Below are 20,866 nucleotides of genomic sequence, written 5' to 3'. Positions count from 1 at the left end.
TTTCTCCCCACACTTGCTTGTTACCATAGTTGTGAATAATCAACTCATTATATACTTAATCAATGTCACAAAACCTCAATAAACACTCAGATTTTCAATTTATTTTTTCAATGAAAATAACCAATTTCAAGCATTTATCTTTTATCCATAACTATAATTTGTAACCATTATAACCAACAAGCAAGTGGGTTTACACAAATCAACACTACCTTAACAATTGTTGCAATGTATTCCAAAGAATTGATAATTAACATACCTTGATTTGATAGTTATGGTGATAAACAAGCACTTGTCACAGACAAACAAGAAAACCCCAAAAATCTTTGAAATTTTCAGAACCCTAACCCTCACAATCGGGTTAAAACTTAAGAATGAAAGGGAATAAGGTTTGTATTGTTAATCCTCTCACAAATTCACGCACAAAGTGGTTAGAAAACTTAGATTTTGGTTGTTAATTGGGAGAAAGAGATGGTGAAATTAGGGTTTTGGATAGGAGTGTTTGAAGAAGGAGAAGTGGTCGATGAATTTTATGGCTGAGAATGGATGTAAATAGTTTTAAAATTCGTTTTTCACCTTTAAAATTCGTCAAATCGTAGCAGGGCGAGCCGCACCGTTGGCCACGGTGTGAACCGTGGTCCATGGTTGACCAGGTCAACGACTTTTTTCAGCTTGGACCGTGGGCCACGGTGTGAACCGTGGTCCACGGTGATGTTGAACCAAAACAAACAGAAGCCACCGTACCGTAGCCAAAACCTGAACCGTGGGCTACGTTAGTTTGACCGTGGACCACGGTCTACTTTTGTTTTTGTTTTTTAAGAAATCAATAATCATTAAAACTAACTAAAATTATTTACAAATCACTAAAAACTAAGAATTACCCTACCCCCCCCCACCCCCCCCCCCCCCCCCCCCCCGCATAAAAAACCCAAGTTGTCCTCAACACGGTGAAGAAATTCCTAAGAACTTCCCCACACTTGGTTCGAACACACTCGCATGAGAAAGATAGTTTTAAAAATAAATGTTTAACAAAAACTATTTACCTTATCCAACATACTTGAGCCTTTCCTTTACGAAATGGAGCCATCCGGTGAGCTTAGAAGAAAACTCACCTTATTTTTGTCAATCATGTTCAAATCCTTTCCTTCCAAATAAGGTTTGAGGCGATGTCCGTTCACAACTTGTTTAACTTGACTCTGCATGTCTTCAATCTCCACATCACCAAACCTCCCGACTCTTGTGATCACATACGGGCCCACCCATTTGCTTTTGAGTTTCCCGGGAAACAGTTTGAGTCTTGAATTATAAAGCCACACTTTTCGCCCAACCTCAAATGTCCGTTTCCTTATCTTGGCATCATGCACCCTCTTCAATTTGTCCTTGTATTTCGATGCACATTCATATGCCTCATCCCTGATTTCTTCCAATTCGATCAATTTCAACTTTCTTAACTCACCAACTTCCTTGTAATCCAAATTCACATTTTTAATTGCCCATAATGCTCGGTGAGCCAACTCCATCGGCAAACCATTCCCATACACCAACCGATAAGGGGTGGTACCGATCGGTGTCTTGTAAGCCGTGCAATACGCCCACAATGCATCCTCCAACTTAATAGACCAATCTTTTCTATCAACCCACACCGTCTTCATTAAAATTTATTTGATTTGTCGATTCGACACTTCAACTTGGCCACTTGTTTGAGGATGGTAAGACGTTGCAATTCGGTGATTCACACCATAAAGTTTCAACAATTTGCCAAATGCAAAATTCTTAAAATGCGACCCACCATCACTTATGATAACTCGGGGAATCCCGAATCTTGAGAAGATGTTGGATTGAATAAACTTGCACACCACGGAATGATCATTAGTTCTTGTTGCAACCGCTTCTACCCACTTTGACACATAATCAACCGTAACAAGAATATAGAGATACCCACATGAGTTTGGAAACAGGCCCATGAAGTCTATGCCCCATACATCAAAAATGTCAACAACCAAAATAGGTTGTAGAGGCATTTCGTTTCTCTTCGATATACCCCCCATTCTTTGACAATTTAAATAATGCCTAGCATATTCATTGGCATCTTTCAAAATTGTTGGCCAATAGAATCCACTCATAAGTACCTTGTACCCCGTTTTAGAACCACTAAAATGGCCACCACACGCCGATGAATGGGCATATTTCAAAATCTCTTGTACTTCATTCTCGGGTACACATCTTCTCACTACTTGGTCTGCTACAATCTTGAAGAGGTTCATCCCAAATGTATTGTTTAACTTAAGCTGCGAATTGTTGCCTTCTCTTCTTTGACCAAAATTCCAGAATCGTCCCCGTGGCCAAATAGTTGACATAATGTGCATACCACGGGGCGGTTGAAACAACAAGAAACTATTCATCCGGAAATTTCTCGTTTATTTCTTTCGGATCATCAACACCCTCAAGGGCAATTCGCGACAAATGATCCGCAACTACATTCTCACAACCCTTCTTGTCACGAATTTCGAGGTCAAATTCTTGTAACAACAACACCCAACGAATCAAAAGCGGCTTCGCATCTTTCTTTTCCATCAAATAACGCACCGCACTATGATCCTAGTACACCACAACTTTACTTCCCAAAATATACGAGCGAAACTTATCTAAGGCATACACCACCGCAAGCAACTCCTTTTTGGTGGTGGTGTAATTCAATTATGCCTCTGATAAAGTTTTGCTTGCATAATAGATCACCACCGGCTTTTTGTCCACTCTTTGACCCAAAACCGCTCCCACTGTGCTATCACTAGCATCACACATAATCTCGAACGGCTTTGACCAATCCGGTGATTGTAGGATTGGTGCTTGCACTAACTTCTCCTTCAAACTGTCAAACGCTTGCAAACACTCATTAGTAAACTCAAAGGGGACATCCTTCAATAGAAGATTACATAAAGGTTTTGAAATTGCACTAAAACCTTTAATAAATCTCCTATAGAACCCAGCATGTCCCAAAAATGATCTCACCCCTTTTCGGGGGTGGCAAAGATGATATTACTCTAATTTTTGCTTGATCAACTTCCATCCCCCTACTTGAAACCACATGACCCAACACAATACCTTCTTGTACCATGAAATGACTTTTCTCCCAACTTAACACCAAGTTTGTCTGAACACAATGTTTTAAAACTTTTTCTAAATCATTGAGACAAGCCTCAAAAGTTGAACCAAAAATAGAAAAGTCATCCATAAAAACCTCAAGTGAATCCCCGACCATGTCTGAAAATATGCTCATCATGCATCTTTGAAAAGTAGTCGGGGCATTATACAATCCAAATGGCATCCATCTAAAAGCAAAGGTGCCATATGGACAAGTAAAAGTGGTTTTGTGTTGGTTATCAGGATGAATTGCAATTTGATTATAACCCAAGTACCCATCTAAAAAACAATAATATTTTTGACCCGAAAGTTTTTCAATTATTTGATTAATGAATGGTAATGGAAAATGGTCTTTTGAGGTGGCGGTATTCAATTTTCTATAATCAATGCACACTCGTCACCCGGTTACCGGTCGGGTGGCGATTTGGTCACCTTTATCATCTTTTATTACCTGGATGTCGGCTTTCTTGGGCACTACCTGTGTCGGGCTTAACCATGAGCTGTCTGAAATGGGATAAATAATCCCCGCATCCAACCACTTGATTACCTCTTTTTTCACCACTTCCCGCAAATTCGGGTTCAATCTCCTTTGAGTCTCCCTTGTTGGTTTAACCTCCTCATCTGTAATTATTTTATGCATAACAATAGAAGGACTAATACCTTTTAAATCTGCAAGTATCCATCCAATAGCTTCTTTATGTGCTTCCAACACCTTCACTAATGCCCGCTCTTGCTCTTGCTCCAAATTCGAAGCAATGATAGCCGGGAGGGTTTCATTCTCCCCTAAAAACACATACTTCAAGTGACTTGGGAGCTCCTTCAACTCCACCTTTGGTGGACACTCCAAAGATGGTTTTGTATCCCAATTGATTCCCTTTGGCAAACTCTCCCATTGTTGTGTCCATGGTGGTCTTCCCTTTTGTAGAGCTAGCACATTCTGTTTTTGTTCTTCCATCCACAAAGCACAAATGTGTACCTGTTCAGAATCATCACAAAGACAAGCCTCTACACAATCCTCATCATATTAATGAGGATTGCAATGATCCACCACATCTGCCAAAAAACATTCTTCACCACTCAAAGAATTAGCAACATTAGTAAAAACATTTAAACGCATTTTCCGGTTGCCAAAAGCCATGTCAACGGTACCATATCTACAATCAATAATTGCATGGGCCGTGTTTAAAAATGGTCGACCCAAGATAACATTTTGTTGTTGACTTGAGTCACCCGTTGAATAATCCAACACCAAGAAATCCACAGGATAATAAAAATCCTCTACCTTCACAATTACATCCCGTACGATTCCACGGGGAAGTTTATGAGATAAATCGGCCAATACAACCTTGGTCTCCACATGTTTCAAAGGACCAAAGTCATATTGGTTATATAAACCCCCTGGGAGAATACTCACTCCGGCCCCAAGATCCAATAACGCCCTAGACATTTGAAAATCACCCACTTGAATGTTAATTAAGGGTGTTCCCGGATCTTGAAGCTTAGGGGGGAGATCTCCTTTTAAAACCGCACTTACCCGCTCGGTTAAGTCTACCCGTTTAGGCACTTTTTGTTGCCTCTTTTGAGTGCATAATTCTTTTAAAAATTTTGCATAAGCGGGTACTTGTTTTATTGCTTCAAGTAAAGGTAAATTCACTTTAACCTGTTTGAATAACTCCCACTTCTCCTCCTTTTGAGGACCCCGTTTTAAAATCACGTTTTTCTTACCCGGATCAATCAAGGCTGAAGGAAATGGAATTGGAACCTCTCCCACTTCCTTGCTTTTATCGTTTAAACACTCATTTTGATCTGAATCTTTGTTTGAAAACATGGATGGTTTAGGGGGTTGAATGGGTGAAGCTTGTTCATCTTCACTTTCTACCCCCGTCACATCCTCTACCACACCTTCAACTAATTCCGGTGTGGTATTGATTTTAAATTCCATACCACTTCTTAAAACACTTACCTGATTAATCTGCACATTGTGAGAAGTAGAGTGAGTAGGGTTTACCTTGGTGTCACTCGTGAGTTAACCTTTGTTTTTCTTCAAGTTAGATACCTCGGTTGCAAGTTGGCCCATTTGAGTTGTCAATGATTGGATGGCCTTGTCACGAATTTCATCTTTTTGTATACGAGCTTCATCCAACTGATTCCTCTTTTGCATCTCTTGTTGCATCATCTTAAGCATGTCCATCAATTCATTCCCAATTGATGAACTTTGGCCCAAAGACCCACCTTGATTACCACCCGTTCCTTGAAATTGATTTTGATTACCTTGGTTGAAGTACTGTTGACGAGGGATAAAGGTGGTTTGAGAAGTCCCTTGGAAATTCGGATTGAGTTGAGTTGCTTGATTTCCATAACGGAAATTTGGATGATTTCTCAAACCGGGGTGGTAAGTGTTTGAGTTCATGTTGAAATTCCGATTACCATCCCCTTGACCTTGAAGTGCATTCACCTCTTCAACTTGTGCTTGACCTACCGTACACACATCAGCCCCATGACCTAACTCATTACAATTGGTAGAAACATCAATTCTTTGATTAGTGGTTTGTACCCCCACATCTTCCACGGCATGAACTTGCGGTCTTCCAATTGTCGGTCTTGCTTTTCTAGCAGTTTGAGCCTTTCTCTTTGATGTGACCGACATTTGCTCCAAAAATGCCCAATCATCTTGTTCATAATTGGTACCAAAAGTACCATTAGTGATTGACATCAAATCTCGTTCATCTTCCGCATTCAACCCTTCATGAAAAGCATTCAACAACTCCCAAAGAGCTATACCATGATGAGGACAATTCTTGATCATCATGTTAAACCTCTCAAATGCTTCATGAAACATTTCGCCCGATTGTTGTTGGAAAGACCTCAAACTTCTTCTCGCATTATTAGTCTTTTGGGCCGTATAAAACTCTTCCAAAAACCTTTGTTGCATCTCGGACCAAGTGTAAATTGACGCGGATGGCAATGTGTAAAACCATCTTTTTGCCTTGTCCTCCAACGAGAATTGAAATAAAACCAATTTAACCTCATCCAGTGTAAAACCTTGACCCCGTATCGTGTTGCAAATAGAGTCATATGCCTCCAAATGAAAATAGGGTTCTTCCGTTGCAAGACCCTTGTACTTTGGTAAAATTTGGAGTGCATTAGTCCTCACCTCAAACATTCTTCCATTTTGGTTTTGAGGAATAACCACCGGAGATGGGTTATTGGTGATGATTGGTCTAAAATTAGCTTCAATTCCCCTAACCATTTCCCTTGCATGTCTTCTTGGTACCCCCAATGGTACTCTCGGTTGCCCCATTTGTCGGTAAACGGGCCTTTGTTGCATATTTTGTTCAACTTTCGGTTGGGGATTTGGTTGTTGAAATTGAGGTTGTTGATAATGTGGTTGTTTTGGAACTTGTTGCAATGGTTGTGGTTGTATTTGCTTGACATGTGCTCCACCCCATTGTTACACTTGTTGTTGCGGTTGAAAGTCAGATCCATACCCAAACTGCCCTTGAATCCTCAACTGACTCCCATCAACCCCGCTTGAATATCCTTCTTCGAACTCTTCATACCCCTCATTTCCATCACCATACCGTGGCCCACCAAACAAATGTGAGCCCGATCTTTGACCCGGTGAAGTATGGATTATAGGTGGGTCTTGGGTAAACGTGTATGGTTGTTGATAAGGTGGATTTCGTTGAGATTGGAAGGATGTTTGTTGTGGTGAGTTTGATGATTGTCTTTGAACAGGCATGAAATTTGTCAAGGGTGGAAGGTTAGGTGGTGATTGAAAACTAAATACGGTTGAAGTTGGTACATTTGTAGAATTGGTGGTGGTAATGGGTATAGTAGATGGTGGGTTTGGTGAATTAATGGGTGGTGGCATCGGCGGTACAGTTTGTTCCGAAGCCATGATTATGGTATCAGTTGTTCGACTTTTTGTGCTAGGCGACCCAATAACCTTGTTTTCCCTTTGCAAAATCCGGTTCTGACAAAAGGTTCTATCGATTTTAGGATCAAACGCTAACGATGATGAAGACCAAGAGCGTCTTGTATGCATATACCTGTAAGTACCTGCACACTAGCACAACCCGCGTAAAACTGACAATAAACAACTTAAACAAAAACTACAAAAATAACACACGTTGCGCACTACTCCCCGGCAACGGCGCCAAAATTTGACACGAGGTCGAAGACTCGCGCAAAAATAAACCAATTACAACTAAATAGATAGCGGTAAATGGGTATCAAACACGAGGAGTTTGTGGAAAATGTGTTAACAAGTAGCTTTATTAGAAAATTGAATTAAACTAAAATTGTATAAAAGTAAATTCAGATTTGATTGTTTGATTTTTAAATTAACTAAAATAAAATAAAACACTTGCCAAACAACTATTGAGATTTGTAAACAAATTAAACGAAAGCGATCATCTTAGATTTCAGGTTTAAATCAACACTAATGTTCATGCTTACTAGAAAGAACCACCTAGACATAGTTCATGTTTGTTAACTTGTTTGTGATAAAAGGGAACTAAGTACTTGGATTAACAAAATGCAAGGTTGTTACCCGATAATCAATTGACTAATGTTTAACCCTAATTCTTCTCATGATATCTTAATTGCCAATGACACCAAGAACGTATGGTTTAAATCATGATCAAACACAAGCAACAATTTACAAACAATTAATCAAACACCATAACAACTCACAAACATTGCAAAGTCATTATTCTAGAAATCAAAGCATAACATAGTGTATCAATTAAACCCTACATCCAAGATGATCACCAAGAGGGATTAGCCACTCATGGTTTGAGAAATCATCATCATATTAATTGTATACAACATCCAATGAAGTAAAATGCACAAAACAATGATTACCAATTACCAAATCTTGTTCTTCACACCCAACAATCGTCCTCTCAAGTTTCTTGATCAAAAGATAATGAAAAAGGTCAGCCAAAACGGCTAATTAAAGCCAACTCAATCAGCTGTTACGAGCGGACTGTGGGCCACGGTCCAGGCCACAGTCCTGGATTTCTTCCACGGTACAGTGTAATCTGCCAGAATTTCTTCAGGTGGACCGTGGTCCACGGTCTGCACCGTGGGCCAAGGTGGAGCTAGTTCAAGTTTCTTGTTTTCTTCATAATTTCCTCGTTCTAGCTCCGTTTCCTTCACCGTCTTCGCCTATGATCTTGGTGTTTTCTTCCTTTTCCTCTTTAAACCTACAATCACATGATATAGTGTAGTAATCCAAATCCTTAAATTAAACATAAATGCACATAATTTAACTGAAATTACTACATTTAAGAGTGATTCCATGATCCACCAGTCAGACCACAAGATTTAATCTTTAATTAAAAATATGTGGTTATGAATGAGTTTCTAGAGTTTTTACAACTCAAGTGAGTTTTTATTTAACCTAACCCTTGAAAACTCTAGAAACTCATTTATAACCACATGTTTTTAATTAAAGATTAAATCTTGTGGTCCACAATTAAAGTTAATAAAAAATATAAACATAAATATAACTTTTTCTCTTTCCTGAAAACATATATAAAAATTAGTAAAAAAATGTTTAAAAATAGCAAAACAATTTTTTTTATTTCTCGAAGTTTTGTATTAAATGTAACAACATATATTACATGTGAAAAAACGATGTTACATAGGGTTTTCATAACTCAAATGGGTTTTCATTCTATACTTCCCATATATATATATATATATATATATATATATATATATATATATATATATATATATATATATATATATATATATAGGGTTAGCTTAGAATAAAAACCCACTTGAGTTGAAAACTCTAGAAACCCATTCTCAAGCACATGTTTTTAATTAAATATTAAATCTTGTGGTTCACAATTAAAGTTAATAAAAAATATAAAAGTTAATTTACACTTTCTCTCTCCTGAAAACATATATAAAAATTAGTAAAAAATGTAAAAAAAATAGCAAAACATTTTTTTTATATTTTTGATGTTTTGTATTAAATGTAACAACATATATTACAATGTAACAAAAAAAAATGATGTTACATTGGGTTTTCACAACTCAAGTGGGTTTTAATTCTATACTTTGCATGTATATGTATATATATATATATGCTTATTTTTATCCTCCGTATTATAGGGGTTTGTTTAACTTTTCGTTTACAATATTGTGCATGTATTTTTTTGGATTTTAGTTTATTTATTGCAAAAGGTTAATAATATACTTGAATCTGTTTTAATTAATTTATAATAAAACGTGGAATGAATTATTTACTTAATTTTGATATTTACTCATTTATGTTCATTTATTATAATTTGGATATTATTTATGAAAATTTTCATTTAAGTTAAACTTAAAAGAAAAAAGAATTGCTAATGTTAGTAATATTTATATATTTTTTGTATTTTAATTTTATCTATTGTAAGAAAATTAATAATTTACTTAAGATTTGATGATGATAGAATTTCACAAATAAATGAGATATTATAGCTAGTTTAAAAGCTATCTGGGTTTGATGAGACCTATGAGCCGCTTATTTTTTTTACTATAAAATTGTTTCATAATTATAAATAATATCTTTTATTTAAATCAGATATTAATTTTTAGTATATCTTTATTTTATAGGATTTTCATATCAAATATTTGGTGAGATCAATTTTTTAATATAATAAGATATTATAACCTGTTTAATGGCTATCTGGGTTTGGTGAGACCCATACCCATGAATTCGGGTAAAATACATGAGAAACCACTATTTAAAAATAAAACAATCTGGTGGTTTGAAAGAAAATAGGAAGGTTTCGTTTATATATATTTAATAATATATACATACACACACACACACACACACACACACATATATATGTGTGAGTTCAAGTGAAAACTCCTTTTAAAGATAAAACTTAAAAACTCTTAAAAAACTATTTTTAACTTTTTAAAAAAAAAAATTTGAAGTTTCTTTTTTTTTTCCATTATTCTTATATGTTGTTATTGGTTCAAAAAAAACAAAACAAAACTTGTCGGTAACGTCGTCTGTGTAGTGCACATGTGTAATAGTGTGCATTGCATATATGCAAAAGTGTTCAACACTATTGCACATATTGAATACACACTATTATATATATGTAATATAAGACTAATACACACATCGAATACATATTAGTACGTATGTGTAATACAACATTAACGCACATGTGCACTACATCGACTTTTATTTTATTATTTTTTTTCCATATAATACAACATCACTACACATATACAATACACAAATATTGAATATATGCAATTAAACACTATTGAACTTAAAAATACATAGTAATACACATGTGTAACACAACTGTTTCGCATAGTAATACGTATGTGCATTACATCGAGTTTTATTATTTTTTTATTTTTTTTTAAATTTTTTCGAGTGAAGGGTAAGAAAATATAAGAATAATGGCAAAAACAGAATTTTGAATATATTTTTTTATTTTTAGTTAAAAATAATTCTTTAAGAGTTTTTAAGTTTGCTCTCTAAAGATGAGTTTTCTTTTGATCCTCTCCCTATATATATATATATATATATATATATATATATATATATATATATATATATGGGGTGAAGTGAATACGGTGCTGTCATACACCTAAGCTTAGACGAAAAACCCTTCAAAACTACGTCGTTTTGATTAAAGCATTTGAGAATCACATTTCTTATTTCTTCTAATTTGAAATGTATTACATCTGAAACTCAGAAACGTATTTGTTTTTTTTTCAAATTCTTTTCGCCAAACATTTTCTTTCCAAATTCATAAGAAATTAAAACTAACAGTTCACGTATTTCACTTTTTTATTCTTAGTTAATTTTCATTTATATTTTAAATTCTTATCGTCATGAGGTCAGAATATCTCCAATAGCCATATTATGGTTTCACCCAGAACATGAAATTGGATATCTAGAAGGACATAGATATACATGATGAGAGAAAGAGAAACCAAAAAAAAAATAGATTTAATTAAGTTAGTGGCTAGAAATTATGAAAAACATAGATTTGCTCGAGTCGTAGATATAATTAGGAAAATTGATGACATGTAATCTGCCAAGAAAATAATGTAATTAATTTGAGAGTTTTAGAATTTATTTTTAATCAAAACGACGTAGTTTTGAAGGGTTTTTCGTCTAAGCTTAGGTATGTGATAGCACCATATTCGCTATCCCCTCCCCATAACTAAATTGTGCTATTTGGTTTTAATAATAGTATGTTGCTAATTTTGCTTATTGGTAAAAAACAAATAGCGTCGTGATGGCCGTGACGGTGAATGGATTTTGCACCACTATATCATTTGCGGGTAATAGTTTTAGCGCCATATTTTATTCCACCTCATCACAAATGGCACCAATGGAATTCGCGTATGAAGTATCCGACATTACTTAGTTGGTCGTTTCAAAAAGAAAAAAAAAACCACAACATGTGCTCAACATTACGGCATTTGATGGTGAAAGGCAACATCAGGCAATCAGTAAGACAAGGGGAATAATTGAGAATAATTTCTGATAATTTATCCAAAATCATTTAACCTCAAAAATGAAAAAGAAAACTAAAAGTATGAAGATAATATGCAAGCTATTAAAAAAATAAAATCTGTGAAGGTTTTTAAAAGATGACGTGGCACATAGATTATGGCATGCATGGGGTGGGGGTAGGATGGGGTTAACGAGGATTTATTTATTTGTTTATAACACCATTTGTTTGACTCCTCGACCTTGGTAACTGAAACCCCACTGGCCACTACTCCTTAATTATTACTGCTTTTTCTTTTTTAATTTTCTTACATAAAAATAATATTCATGTTGAAAAATGATTTGTTCAGCAAACCCGGACAGAGCTAAGGAGAAAACAATAATTGGGAAATGGTCAAAGAAGAAGCCACCGGTTGAGACATTTATTAAGCACCGCATATGATACAAAGACACCAAGATTGCCTTTGCCGTATGTAATACTGATGGCTACTGCACACCACTATTGTCTTCCGGTTCCACCACTCCAAACCATCAATGTTATGCCGGGTCATGGTCCGATTTATTATTATTATTATTATTTGGATAGTATGAAAACAGGAAAAATAACACTTAAGTTGTGGAAAAAGTTCAAATTGTCACAATGTAACATTATAAAGAGGCGTTGAAAAAGTTGTGAACAAAAGAGATCAAGGGTTTATAATCATCAACATAGTGACACCAGGAATAACATTCACGACAAGAGACACGACACCTTGGTACGGTGACATGAGCTACGATCATGGTGACACGAAGATAATGACAAACAAAAAAAAAAACAAATTTACCTAGTAAGATCCTACTGAATGTGAGTTTAGGGGTGAGATAAGAACAAATATTATCTTTATCAAAGAGATAGATGTTGCATGCATTTGCTAAGACAGTCAACTCAAAATAAACATTTTTTTACATATGAAGTATAAAATATAGGAGTTTTTTTTTTCTCAAAATGGTGTTATGAAAAAAAGTATTTATCAAAAGTATTTACCAATTTAGTGTTTTTGGATTTCTCGCTCATCATTAGGTAGCCTATAACTTTAAAAAACAAACTATTTGAATATTTTTATAAAAATTTTGTCTTTTTATTAAACAATTCTGTTTCTTTTCCTTCTATCAAACAACCCTTTTTAATATAATTATAACATATAAAATATATATATAATAACAAATGTAACACATAAATATGTCTTCCGATCTTTATAAAAATAAAAAAATGAATAAATATAATCTTTATATGAATTCTCTTGTTTAGAAGTTTTTTATTACGCGTATTTTAGATATAATTGTTGTAAATAAAACAATTAACGAGCCATCTTGACGAGCCACGAGCTAGCAGAAGTTTTCAATAAGTCGAGTTTGAGCTTGACTTTTCAACATGTTAAAATATACGAGCTGAGTTAAGCCGCCTCGTTTTTTAAGCTTGAGCATGAACCTTGGTTCGGCTCGTGAACAATTCTTATCCGATCAAGTTTGCTATTGGCAAATACATTTCTCTTTATCCATTGAATTCAAATATGGTGATTTAAACAACAATCTCATTTGTAACCTCCTCAACCTAAAACTTAAATATTAACATTATCCAAAAATATTATAACTTTTTATCTTGTATAATAGAGTAATGCACTTATGTATATAAGAAAAAGGTTTGCTAAAAAGTGAAATTATTACAAAGTACAATTTAATATTTACTATAATCACAATGATGTTTATATAAAAAGTGAAATTATAAATAATAAAAGTTAATAGATGAAAAAAAAACATATGTATTTTTTTACAATCCTTTTTAATACTAATAATTATATGACGAAAAATCTTCCAAACTTGTGACACTTGCAAATTAAAAAAAGAAAATGGAAAAGGAAAAAACATGTTTTAATAAAACGAAAGAATCATCCAAATTGTGAGACATGCAAATTAAAAAAAAACAGACTTGTGTTTCTTTTAAAGTGAAAAAAAAGGTGTATTTAATAAAAATTTTGTTTACAAAAATATTGTAACTAGTTTCTTTTATTAAAGTTAGATATTATCTAATTATATTGAGAGTGAGAAAAGCTATAAACACTAAATTAGTAGATACTTTTAAATATATACTTTTGGTAAATATATTTGTCCACAACACTTATTTAAGAAAAAAAAAACGTTAAAATATGGCTAACATAGAGTGTATGCAAAAAAAACAAAAACATAAGTAATGATAATATACTGTATATAAGGGTTAAGTTCAAATAAGAAGTTTGATTTTCTTAAGAAGACTAGGAAGAAGTGTATTTTTGTCTAACATTTTAATATCAAAACCCACTTACTTTAATCTCAAAACCCACTTAAATTAATTTCAAAAACCCACTTACATAAAACTCAATTACATCTTTACTCATCTCCTACAACCACCACCACTCCACCGCCCACCGCCACCACAACCATCACCCACCGCCACCACCTCACCGGAAAAGTTCGAAAAAACACAATGGAAAACACTATGAAAAACACAACGGAAAAATACACTATGAAAAAAAAACATAATGATAAAAACACAATAAAAAACACAATTGTATGACACAATGTAAAAAACACAATGGAAAAGCCACTATGAAAAAAAAAACACAATGAAAAATATTATTGTATAACACAATTTTGTAAAACACAAGTAAAAAACTCACTAATTTTTTTTTAATTTTTATATTACAATATGGTACTCATATAAAAGATAAAAAGACACTCGTTATTATGGTGAATTTGTTTTTCAATAAAAACATCGTAAAAAAAAGTTATGGACGTTTTAAAATGATGGAGGAATTTGGCATGTGCCTTGCATGTGGAGAGAGAAAGTCAACAAATGTGTTATTTCTTTTATGTCCTCCCCCTTCTTTCACACTTGTTTTCCCCCTAAACTAATCTCAACCCTCCATATTTAAAATCAATGGACAAGATTACTTCTTATCATTTCTACAAAAACTATACTTCCTATTATAACATAACCCTCATGTATGCAAAAAAACATAGAGCGTATGCAAAAAAAAACAAAAACATAAGTAATGATAATATACTATATATAATACATGAAACCATGGTAAATTAAAACATTTGATTTTAAAACTTTTACATGTTAATGTGTAAAATACATGTATAAAAAGAGGTAAACTTGTATTTTAAACGTAATTCATTCAACTTAAAAGTTTGACATCTAATCTTTAATCATATTATGTTTTTAATTTTAATTTTAAACCAACTTCACACCCATGATTTTTAAACAACCATAGCTTTTTTATGCGTTAATATTTTCGTAAAAAAATTACATCATAAAAACAAGCATTTTATTCTCGTCAATTTGAGTATGCTATTGTTATAATTTTTTCAATTTTAAAAAATTCATATGTTACATAGGGGTGCTCAATGTCGGTTTTGATGGTTTTTAACTTAAATGTGTGAGCCCGAACCGTTAGTATCGATTTTTTTATCTCCCAAAACAAAAACTGAACCATTGTAAATTGAAATCGCACCGTTACTAACGGCCCAGTTTGGTTTCATAGTTTAAACTTTCATAATAAATTTTGTTTAAAATGATTATTAATTAAACTATATCATCCATTCTAACTAAGCATCAAGAAAATATAATACTTGAGATGATAATAAAATAAAGAATGATAATTTTAGTCAAATAAATGGTAAACATTAATGGAAGGCCAAGGAGGTGAAATAATAACAAAACAAAAATTATTAAAAATCATACTGGAATTATGTTAATTTAAAGTTGTAATATCTAAGTTTAATTGTATTAAAAAAAGACTTTATTCGATTATGTTTTAATTATATCTAATATATATATATATATATATATAATAAAACTACATTTAGTAATACATAACAAAAAAAAATTAAAATGTGTTCAACATTTACAATCTCCGAATGCGGTTTGAAAACCACGGGCCGTTCACTACGGTTTGAAATCTTTGAAAGCACTCAACTGAACAAAAGTTTAAAAACCAACCGTGAAACCAAAACCGATGACTGGTTTAAACGGTTTCAAGGTCTTAAATTGAACCATGAACACTCATAAATCATTATTTGATTAACAAGGTCGAAATTTAAATATCCGCCGCATCGCGCAACATCCGTCTAATAGTTAACTATCAATAACAAGTAGTGTTAAAACTTGTAATACTGACCATCATCACTTTTGGTAGGGTGGTAATGTAAGTTTTCCCTAAAGGTTTTCTTCATTCGAAGGTCACGGGTTCAAATTTTGAAAGGGAAAATTTTGCGAATGCTCTTACAAGATTCGGAATTTAGGAGTGTTGGTTATAATAAAAATAAAAAAATAAAAAATTGTGACACTAGCTAGAGTATTTAAAAAGAAAGGAAGTGAAAAGAAATGGATAATTAACTGCCTCGAAAATACTAGCACCGACACCAAAGAAGAAAGACATACAAAGGGTAGGAAAATCCAAGACGCTAAGCAAAGCTAAAAGCAAAGTCATACGTCCGCTTAAAACATTATGTATCCTACGTCTTCAAAAAGACCGGTCAAGGCCTGAAGTGGTACAAGTATAACAAATCTTGCCAGCTAGCCTGCTAATTCAGTGTCAATATAGGTCTATATCTCTTCCTTCCTTCCACCATGAGGGTTTCAAAGTTAAAAAAAACTTATTACGGCTTGTAATAGCTTTCTACATCTCCTCTGTGCATAGAAGATAACCAATTAAGAGAGGGTAACCGACATGCCGAACAAGTCAGCTAGGTAAACAAGGCAAGCCGAGCTTGACTCGTTCGGCTCGGCTCACTTGACTTAAAAATAAAGCTTCAAGTTCAATTCATTTCAAGTTCCGTGTCTATTAAATGTGCTCGAATTTACGCTTAATCTCAACTTTAGATTGTTTAAACTTGACCAATTTGAATTTTAATATCCAGTCTCGAGTCACTCTTGAAGTGTTCGCTTACCATTACGAGTCAAAGAAGGTCAACTAATACTAACAAACTGTCCAACTAAACAATCCTTGGATGCTTTCATTGAAGGGGACCTTAGTAAAATGCAGACAATTTCCATTTTTTCCCCCTAGATAAAGAGTTTGAGAGGAAATTCTTCGACTAGGCTACTAGCTAAATTCACCAAATCGGAATACACTCGTATTTTGATCCGGGAAAAACTCTCACCTAAAGCCAACGCCCGTGAACACTTGCCCGAAGGCACGATACTGCAATGAGATAATATCCATTCAGTTCAATAATCCAACTAGTGAAAGCAATATACTCGCCTAGTTCCACATACAACACCATGTCTCTCCCTTACCACTCCACCACTAGTTCAATGACAAAATTAAAATAAACTTGTTATAACAATTAATTCTAAAATAAAATAAAACAAAAAATAAACTTGTTATAACAAATTAAGTAAAATTAAAAACACCATATGTACATGAACAGAGTTGTTCTACCATGCCATTTGCATGTTCCATAATTCCATAGAAAGAAAACCATAAACAGAACAGTTACCATAACCTTAAATCTCCGAACAAACCAATCTTACCATTCACATATTACATACCAAAACAACCTTAATAGTTAAGACACTTCAACCTTAAAAACTAAAAAAGAACCTTAAAAACTAATAACCCCAAATAACCAATTCATCCCAGTTTCAAAACAACCACTCTTGCTATCCCTTTCAGATGCTTAAAAGATCATGTGTCTTGTTTTGCTCTTGCTCATCTTTCCCACCACTCACCGGAGATTCCACGGAGGGCGACTGTGGAGGAATCTCAACACTGCCAGCACCAGCGGCTGCGGAACTTGGCGGCTTTGGAAGCTCGGTTAACATCTGAACAACCTCTCTCATAGTCGGACGCTCAACCGCCTGTTCTTCAACACATAGCATGCCGACATAGAACAAGTGCATCACTTCATGGATCGGGACTGTTGACAACCTAGGATCTAGGATATGAACAACACCTTCCTTAAGTCCATCTGTCATCTTTCTAACCCATTGCACAATATCCACCCCATCCCCAAATTCACCAACCGGCTTCCTTCCTGTTACTAGCTCCAACAGTACCACTCCAAAACTATAAACATCACTCTTTTCATCTACCTTTAACGTATAAGCATATTCTGCAATCACATTCATAAGTTTCAAATGTGAAAACCTTAATTAAACCAATAATAAGAGAAACGAAAGAATAATAATCATATGTATATCAGATTATGTTTGGTAATATAAGGGAATTCAGTCTTTCATAATCTTACAAATCATTTCATACCTGGAGCTATGTAGCCATAAGAGCCGGCAATGGCAGACATGCATTCGGAGGCACCTGAATCCTGCAAAAACTTAGCAAGTCCGAAATCTGCGACGTGAGCTTCAAAGTCAAAGTCCAAAAGTATGTTGTTTGATTTAACATCACGGTGCAGAATCAAAGGCGAGCAATCATGGTGCAAGTAACAAAGCCCCTTCGCGGCTTCAACCGCAATCTTATAACGCGTATCCCAATGCAAATGCCCTCCTTTCTTCCCATGAAGCATTTCACCTAAACTCCCATTAGGCATATACTCATAAACCAACAAATTAGTCTCATGGTTTGAACAAAACCCTAACAACCTCACAATATGCCTATGTCTAATTCGTCCTAACGTTTGAATCTCGGCATTGAACCCGTGGTCATGGTTTGAGCCACGGCTCATAGCCGGAAGCCGTTTAACCGCCACAATCTCATTATTCGGCATCACACCTTTGTACACTATCCCAGCCCCGCCCTTTCCAATAATATTATCTTCTTTTAAACTATCAAGCACGTCATCACACGTGAAGTCTAACCGCTGGAACGCAGTTAGCTTCCACGCGCGTGCTTTGTTTGCGTTCTTTATCGACCGTGCTTTAATTATGGCTGCGACGGCAAACGAGATTGAGCATAACAGGAGGCCGATAACAAGGAGGAGCTTCACGGAAGCCGAGAGTCCTTTCGAATGTGGTTGGTGGGTCCCGTTTGCGACTCCGTCTTTACAAGGTCCTAAATAAGGTCCGCAAAGTCCAGAGTTGCCCAAAAAGGATGTGTAGTTGAAGTAACTGAACTGCCCAGTGCCCGGAACTAGACCCGAAAGGTTGTTGTAAGAGAAGTCAACCGATGTTAAGCTTTGCATTGACGCTATCGATGCTGGAATGTTGCCTACCAAATCATTACGCGAAAGATTCAAGTAGTTCAAGATGTGCATGTCGGTTATTGCGGTCGGGATCTCGCCCGAGAGCTGGTTCCGGCTGAGATCCACGTATGTCAACAGCTTACACTGGCTGATCTCCGGCGCGATTTTGCCAGATAAATTGTTGTGACTGAAGTCAATTTTAGACAGCTGTTGAAGCTTTCCGATTTCACCAGGAATGCCGCCCGAGAACATGTTTCCATCGAGTAAAAGCTTCTGCACGCCCGAAAACTTGCTGATAGTAGCAGGTAACGGACCGGTTAACCGGTTGTTAGACAAACTGAGCTGGCCAAGATTGACCGAAACAGATTCAGTCACCGGGAGCTCGCCCGAGAGGAAGTTGTTCTGAAGCTCGACCTGTGAGAGATGCGGTAAACTGAAAAGCCCCTTCGGAATCGAACCATTGAGGAAATTCTCGCCCATTCGCATCCTATTCAGTGATTTACATTCGCCAAGTGACTCCGGTATCGGACCGAATAAGAAGTTGCCTAAAGTGATAATCGTTTGGAGCTTATTACCATCGCAGAGATTAGGCGGAAGCGAGCCGGTGAGTTTGTTGGAAGACAGATCGAGGAAGTGCAGGTTTCCGTTTTGGCCGAGAGTTTGCGGAATGCTGCCTGTGAAGTTGTTTTCCCACAGCTGCAACACCTCTAGCTTCGGTAACTCACCAATGAAATCGGGTATCGAACCGTGAAGCTTGTTTCGGAACAGGTTCAGTAAAGTGAGGTTCTTGAGGTTCCGGAACGAGTCTGGTATCTCGCCTGTGAAGATGTTATTCGACAGGTCCATTGATAACAAAGTCTTTAAGCCTCCCAGCTCTTTGGTTAGAGATCCAGTGAGCGAGTTAACCTGACACAATGCAATTCATTATTAAATAAATGTTACAGGTAACTGAGTAATAATAATAAATAATAAAATAAAATATAAAGCAATTAAATGCACTGTATCTAACTACCTGAAGGAACAAGGTATCAAGGTTTTGAAGTTTTCCGATTTCAGGCGGGACTTCACCGGTGAGGCCGCAGTTAGCGGCATCGAAGCGTCGGAGGTTAGATAAGTTACCGATTTCCGGCGGAATACCGCCGGTGTAAGTGTTGTAATACCCGAGGTAGATTTGCTGAAGGCTGGTTATGTTTCCGAGTTCCGGCGGGATAGTTCCGGTGAGCTCGTTGCCGGAGACAGCTAAGTATTCCAGAACCGGAAGCCGGCCGTACTCCGGCGGGATAACACCGGAGAAATAGTTCCCGCCTAGGTGCAAATGACGTAAGCCGGTCATTTGGGAGACGGCGACGGGAAGGTCACCGGTCATGTTGTTGTTATACAAGTCCAGGACTTGAAGATTCTTCAGGCTAGCGAGCTCCGGCGGAAACGTTTCGTTGAAAATATTATTTGACAGATTTAAAACCCTTAAACCGGAAATGTATGAGATCTCCGGCGGAATCGGACCGGCGATGTTGTTAGCAGCGATGGTGAAATTAACGAGGTTGCGGAGGTGACCCACGTCGGAAGAGAGAGTTCCGGTGAGATTCCGGGCGGAGATGTCGAGATCGGTGACATGACGGTGTGCATCGCACGTGACTCCGGTCCAGGAACAGTGTGTGGTTGCAATGTCCCAGGAGGAGAGAGAAGACTGTGGGTCGTCGGAGATTTTGGATTTGATGGACAGTAGGGCTTTATATTCCGGTAAATGCCCGGATTTGGCGGCAAAGAAGGTGGACGTGAGTTGTAAGAGTAAGATGAGATTGAGATATAGGAACTTCATTTTCCGGCGAGTTTTGTATCTTTCTCTCTCACAGTAACAGAGAGGAAGAAGAAGGGGGTGGGTGAAGTAGAGAGAGAGAGAGAGAGTGTGTGTGGATGTGTGAAAGAAAGATGTTTGGTGTGATATGGATGAAGAAAGGATTTTTATTATACTGTTTGTTAGTGTAAATTTAAATAATAACTTTTTTTTGTGTTGTCTAAATATATTAATATAAGTTCACGCAGATTCTTGTAAAACTTTAGGGA

The 20,866-nt window shown here is 35.8% G+C and overlaps 2 protein-coding genes across 2 annotated transcripts; both read right to left on the bottom strand.

Moving 5' to 3' along the window:
* Positions 1-1,109: 1,109 nt before the first annotated feature.
* Positions 1,110-1,649, bottom strand: LOC143580928 (uncharacterized; the record flags this gene model as incomplete). The annotated part of the gene is made up of 1 exon (XM_077063835.1): positions 1,110-1,649. A coding segment is annotated over exon 1 (540 nt), but the record flags the coding sequence as incomplete, so codon positions are not given.
* Positions 1,650-17,168: 15,519 nt separating this feature from the next.
* Positions 17,169-20,621, bottom strand: LOC143580926 (uncharacterized). The gene is made up of 3 exons (XM_077063833.1): positions 19,815-20,621; positions 17,926-19,708; positions 17,169-17,776 (listed from the first exon to the last, which is right to left on the bottom strand). The coding sequence occupies exons 1-3, from the start codon at positions 20,619-20,621 to the stop codon at positions 17,334-17,336; spliced, it is 3,033 nt and encodes a 1,010-aa protein (XP_076919948.1). The 3' UTR covers positions 17,169-17,333.
* Positions 20,622-20,866: the final 245 nt, after the last annotated feature.

This window comes from Bidens hawaiensis, unplaced genomic scaffold, assembly GCF_021521415.1.
Source record: "Bidens hawaiensis isolate Kalapana, Puna unplaced genomic scaffold, B.hawaiensis_p1.1 tig00030764_1, whole genome shotgun sequence".
Classification (NCBI taxonomy): Eukaryota; Viridiplantae; Streptophyta; class Magnoliopsida; order Asterales; family Asteraceae; genus Bidens; species Bidens hawaiensis.
The sequence above is the reverse complement of the archived record's forward strand: the minus strand, read 5'-3'. Positions and strand labels throughout refer to the sequence as shown.

Excerpts from the sequence above, each read along its gene's own strand:
- LOC143580926 (XM_077063833.1), bottom strand. The coding sequence starts at position 20,621 with ATGAAGTTCCTATATCTCAATCTCATCTTACTCTTACAACTCACGTCC. Across the intron at positions 19,709-19,814 it reads TTGATACCTTGTTCCTTCAG|GTTAACTCGCTCACTGGATC; the intron begins GTAGTTAGATAC and ends GCATTGTGTCAG. Across the intron at positions 17,777-17,925 it reads TTATGGCTACATAGCTCCAG|AATATGCTTATACGTTAAAG; the intron begins GTATGAAATGAT and ends ATGTGATTGCAG.